Here is a 5,951-nt window from a genome sequence, read left to right on the forward strand (position 1 = left end):
TGAAAATTCGCTCCCCCTGATGATGACAATCTTCTGAGTCTGCGCATTGAAAATATGACGATAGACCTTCAGGGTCCAATCTTCAGGATTTTTCTTTAAGAATTTGCTCCCCCTGAAGACGATAGTCTTCTAAGTCTGCGCATACCAATATTGTGAACATATTTCTCAAAAGTTGATGTAGGCAGAGATTTGGTGAACAAATCTGCAAGATTGTCACTTGAGCGAACTTTTTCGATGGTGATTTCGCCATTCTTTTGGAGCTCATGTGGATAAAAGAATTTTGGAGTAATATGTTTTTTCATGGTTCTTTTTACATATCCACTACTCATTTGTGCAACACAAGCTGCATTGTCCTCATAAAGGACAGTGGGGGTAATATCGTCTTTCGCTAGGCCACACGAGCCACGAATGTGTCGTATCAACGATCTTAACCATACACATTCTCGTGAGGTCTCATATAAAGCGATAATCTCTGAGTGGTTAGAAGAAGTAGTCACCATGGTCTGCTTGACAGACCTCCAAGAAATGGCAGTACCACCACAGAGAAATACATAACCAGTCTGGGATCTGGCGTTATGGGGATCAGACATGTAGCCAGCATCCGAATAGCCCACCAATGTCATATCTTGGTTTCTTTTATAGAATAGTCCAAGATCTTTTGTTCCTTGAAGATAACGAAGGATATGTTTAACACCATTCCAATGCCTCCATGTAGGAGAAGCACTATACCTTGCTACCAAGTTCACCGCAAATGCTATATCAGGCCTGGTGCAATTTGCGAGATAGAGAAGTGCTCCAATGGCGCTCAGATAGGGAACTTCTGGCCCTAACATTTCTTCATTATCTTCTTTGGGTCTAAATGGGTCTTTATCCACTTCGAGGGACCGGACAACCATTGGTGTGCTAAGTGGATGAGATTTGTCCATATAAAACCTTTCCAAGACCTTTTTCACGTAGGTCGACTGGTGTAGAAAAATTCCTTCTGGGAAATACTCGATCTGCAGGCCGAGACAAAACTTGGTTTTTCCCAAGTCTTTCATTTCAAACTCCGTCTTTAGGCATGAGCTAGCTTCTGTAAGCTCCTTGTGTGTTCCAATAATATTTATATCATCAACATAAACTGAGATGATACAGAAGCCATTTTCGGATTTCTTTATAAACACACAAGGGCATAAGTCGTTATTTACATATCCCCTCTTCAGGAGGAAATCACTCAGTCGATTATACCACATCCTACCCGACTGTTTTAAGCCGTATAATGACCTTTGCAATTTAATACTATACATGTTGCGATTTTCATTTTCACTCAATTTAGGGATTTTAAGTCCATCTGGGACTTTCATATAAATATTAGCGTCCAGTGACCCATATAAATATGCGGTCACGACGTCCATCAACTGCATATCTAAATTCATTATTGCTGCCATTGATATTAAGTAGCGGAACGTAATACCATCCATAACCGGAGAATATGTTTCATCAAAATCAATGCCAGGTCTCTGCGTAAACCCCTGAGCTACTAACCTCGCTTTGTATCTCACCACCTCATTATTCTCATTTCTTTTTCGTATGAAGACCCATTTATATCCTACAGGGATAATATCATCAGGTGTACGGACTACAGGTCCGAATACTTTTCTTTTATTTAGCGAGTCGAGCTCTACCTCTATTGCTTCTTTCCATCTCACCCAGTCTAAGCGCTTCCGGCACTCTGCTATCGACTTAGGCTCTGGATCCAGATTATCATTGGAGATGTTAAGAGCAATCGTGAAGGCAAATATGTTGTCGACAACTGTTATATTTCTATTATATGTTTTTCCGGTATTCACAAAATTTGTAGCTACTTCTATGTTTATATCCACCAAATCATCATCATTTCCCATATCATTTAGATTTGGTTGTTCCGCAACCCCAGTATGATGATTATCAAGTGCACGTGCAATTTTACTGGAGCTTTCGCCTTCAGGACGATCCTCTTCAGGAGGTTTTGGGAGTGACTGACTTTCTTTATTATATTTAGTTTTCCGCGGATTCTTATCTTTCGCACCGATCGGTCTCCCACGCTTCTGGCGTAGTGGAGTATCATTTGATATACTCAGTCCCTGTGGGATTTCCACTCTTTGTGGTGCCAGGAATATGGGACTTGGTCACTCCTTTGTGATCAGTGAATGCGTCTGGCAGCTTATTTGCCAAATTTTACAAATTAATTATCTTTTGAACTTCGAGTTCAGCCTGACTAGTTCGTGGATCTAAATATTGAAGTTCTTTTTCATACCACGATATTTCCCAACATTCATTTAATTTTTGGTGTTTATCTCCCCCTAATGTCGGGAAATGATCTTCATCGAATTTGCAATCAGCGTACCGAGCAGGAAATTGATCCCCTGTCATGGACTCTAGGTATTTTATAATTGACGGAGTTTCATAACCAATGTATATACCTAGTTTTCGCTGAGGGCCCATAGAGGTACTCTTGGGTGGTGATATTGGAACATAAACTGCACATCCGAAAACACGCAGATGAGAAACGTTTGGTTCTTTACCACACACTAGTTGTAAGGGGGAATAATCATGATATGCAGTGGGTCGGATTTGGATTAACGCAGCAGCATGTAAAACGGCATGTCCCCAACAAGAAATAGGTAGTTTTGAATTTTGTAATAATGGCCTAGCAATTAATTTGATCCTCTTAATTAACGATTCTGCTAAACCATTTTGAGTGTGGACATAAGGAACCGGATGCTCTACTTTAATGCCCAATGCCATACAAAAATCATCAAATGATTTGGATGTGAACTCGGCAGCATTATCCATACGAATAGATTTAATTGGAAAATCAGGAAATTGAGCTCGTAATTCAATGATCTTTGCTATTAATTTAGCAAAGGCATTATTACGAGTGGATAACAAGCTGACATGGGTCCATCGAGTAGAGGCATCGATCAAGACCATAAAGTATCTGAATGGTCCTGATGCAGGATGAATGGGTCCACAGATATCTCCTTGAACCCTTTGAAGAAAAATGGGAGATTCAATATTCACTTTAGTACGAGAAGGGCGAACTATAAGTTTTCCTTTAGCACAAGACTCACAAATATAGTCTAAAGAAGAGGGGACATTGCTGCTTGGCATATTATGCCCAATTGAATTTAAGATTATCCGACGCATCATATTTTGCCCAGGATGACCCAATCGCTCATGCCATAATTTAAATGAATTTTGGTCTTTAAAGTTTGAACTCATCGCAACATGGTTAGTATTAGGTCGGATATATGTGTAGTACAATCCTGAGGAGAAAGATGGAAGCTTCTCTACAACTTGCTTCCGACATCCAATTGACTGAGTCATGAGAAGATGTTCAGCACCATTCTCATTTTCGGTTTCAATATGAAAACCATTAGACCGAATATCTTTAAAACTAAGAAGGGTACATTTGGATTCTGGATATAATAATGCATCATTGATGATTAATTTCGTACCCATAGGAAGCATTAGTGAAGCTCTGCCGGAGCCTACTATCAACACATTGTCGTTAGCAATGGTGGTTACACTTCCTTATTTTTCAGTCAAAGTTTGGAAGAATTTTCTATCTTTTAGGATAGTATGTGTGGTAGCACTATCTACCAAGCACAAAATTGTCTCCTTCTCCATGGGTTGTACGCGAGGAAAGTTGTGCACTATTCTAAAAATTGAAAAATTCATATAAGCACAAAAACAAGGTAAATACATAATAATTTAAATAAACCCATTCGAAATTAAAATTTTCTTACGAAAAACATGTAAAATAAGCCTAGTGAGAATACAAACAACTAGAACAAGTCTTGAAAAACTAAAATAGACTAATAAAACATGCATAACATGATCACTCCTGGTCACCAAAATCATCAAGCTCCATCTTCAATAAGTCATCATCGTCCATATTCATATCTCCCATCTTCAACAGATTATCATCATAATTGTCATCTTTCAGGGTCATGTTTGCTTCAGGCAAACTGGCATGATGTGTTTCACCATGTTTTGACTTCCCCTTTGAGTCCTTCAGCATTCTCTGATATGCCTCAACCAAATGTTTCGGTGTACGACATGTGCGAGACCAGTGGTCCTCACATCCACACTGATAACAAGCTTGTTTGTTATTTGTAACCTGTTGATGAGAGCTAGGCTTGTGTGAATGAGGTTTATCCTTGTTCTGATCCTTGTTACAGTCTTGAAGACTATTAGCATTGCGACGACCACGACCCCTACCACCACGATAAGACCCGCGACCATGTCCACGACCTCTACCACGTCCACACCTATGAGTATTACTCTGATTTGTGGCATGTGCTTCAGGCACAGCTAGCGAACCAACTGGTCTAGCATTATGGTTGCGCATCAGAAGTTGGTTGTGTTTCTCTGCAACTAGTAACGCAGAGATCAATTCAGAGTGTTTTGAATAGTTTTTGGTCATGTACTGCTGCTGGAGTACAAGATTACTTGCATGGAATGTAGAGAGGGTCTTTTCAATCAATTCAGCCTCTGTAATGTTCTGCTTACAGAGCTTCAGCTGTGAGACAATGCGGTGGAGGGTTGAATTGTATTCAGTTACGGATTTAAAATCCTGAAATCGCAAGTTTAACCAATCATACTGTGCTTGCGGAAGCATAATAGCCGTCTGTTGGTCAAAGCGATCCTTCAGGGATTGCCATAGAACAGCAGGATCTTTTTCAGTAAGGTACTCATTTTTCAGGTCTTTGTTGAGATGATGACGAAGAAAAATCAATGCCTTTGCCTTCTGGGCAGAGGTGCTCTGAGAAGCTGGAGCAATAGTGTTGCTTAAATCAAAAGAATTCAGGTAGATTTCAACATCTAAAGCCCAAGTCAAGTAATTGCTGCCATCAACGGCAAGCTCAGCAAATTCCCTTTTGATGATGTCAGACATTGTTCAGAAATGCTATAATTATCAAAAGAAGATATATTAATCCACCAAATTTATAAAATATTGCACTATACAAAGTGTGCATACAAACAGAAGTGAATAAACAAATCATTAGTTACAATGCATGCCGCTTCATTTTTGCTAAAGCCGAATATTCATTCACTTTACAAATTTACTATAGAGTTCAAAAAGCTTGCTGTGATTGTGCATAAGATTGTGTAACGTACTCGTTTAAATAAAGCTACATCATACTTAATACATATCTTATGTCGTTAATAGTAGTGCACGTTGACAGAGTTTAGATAGTGCTCAACATTAATGTACTATGTAGTAGTTTATTTCTCGTTTAAATATCTTATGCCAATATGTGATTCAAGATGCATCAAAGCACCGTCATATTAAGTCGCAACCATAATGATCAGATAAGATAATTCGAACATTAGGATGACTTCTCTTATGCGTTTATATACTTTGAATCTAAATTTTGATAATTAAGAAGCGATCCATTATGCACAAGATTTTCACTAAATTCAAGAAAACATTAAAGATCGAGACCGAAGGTCTTACCGTTGAAAAGAAAAATGATTTAAGGACCCAAAATATGGGACCAAGGGAGGGGACATGTGATGTGTCTCCTTCCTATTACATAATGAGTTGGCATGGCCAACTCATTATGCAATAGGGAGGGGACACCTCACATGTCCCCTCCCTTGGTCCCATATTTTGGGTCCCCGTAGCAGCACTCCGTTGAAAACACTGAGACACTGCAACATTCCACGTCGAGAGCATAGTATTAATTACTAATTGGCATACCATAATGGTAGAGTTTGCACATCTTATGGGGTAGTGAAGAATAAGAGGGTATTCTCTTCATTTTTAGTCTTAATTAGGGGTTGTTTCGTAGGATGAAATTGTAAATGCAAAATTAATATAGTTGGGTATAATTGTTGGAGTTGTAACTTAAAACTTGGGTTTATAGAGGAAAAGAGGAAAACTTTAGTCTCACATTGGAAAAGAGATGGGAAGATAGGCT

At 39.0% G+C, this 5,951-nt stretch overlaps 1 protein-coding gene across 1 annotated transcript; it reads right to left on the minus strand.

Annotated features, from left to right (window-relative positions):
• LOC109839738 lies at window positions 3,863-4,921 on the minus strand. Its single transcript, XM_020408248.1, has one exon. It carries the CDS (start codon window positions 4,919-4,921, stop codon window positions 3,863-3,865), a length of 1,059 nt encoding a protein of 352 aa, XP_020263837.1.

This window comes from Asparagus officinalis, chromosome 1, assembly GCF_001876935.1.
Source record: "Asparagus officinalis chromosome 1, Aspof.V1, whole genome shotgun sequence".
Taxonomy (NCBI): domain Eukaryota; kingdom Viridiplantae; phylum Streptophyta; class Magnoliopsida; order Asparagales; family Asparagaceae; genus Asparagus; species Asparagus officinalis.

Excerpts from the sequence above, each read along its gene's own strand:
- LOC109839738 (XM_020408248.1), bottom strand. The coding sequence starts at position 4,921 with ATGTCTGACATCATCAAAAGGGAATTTGCTGAGCTTGCCGTTGATGGC.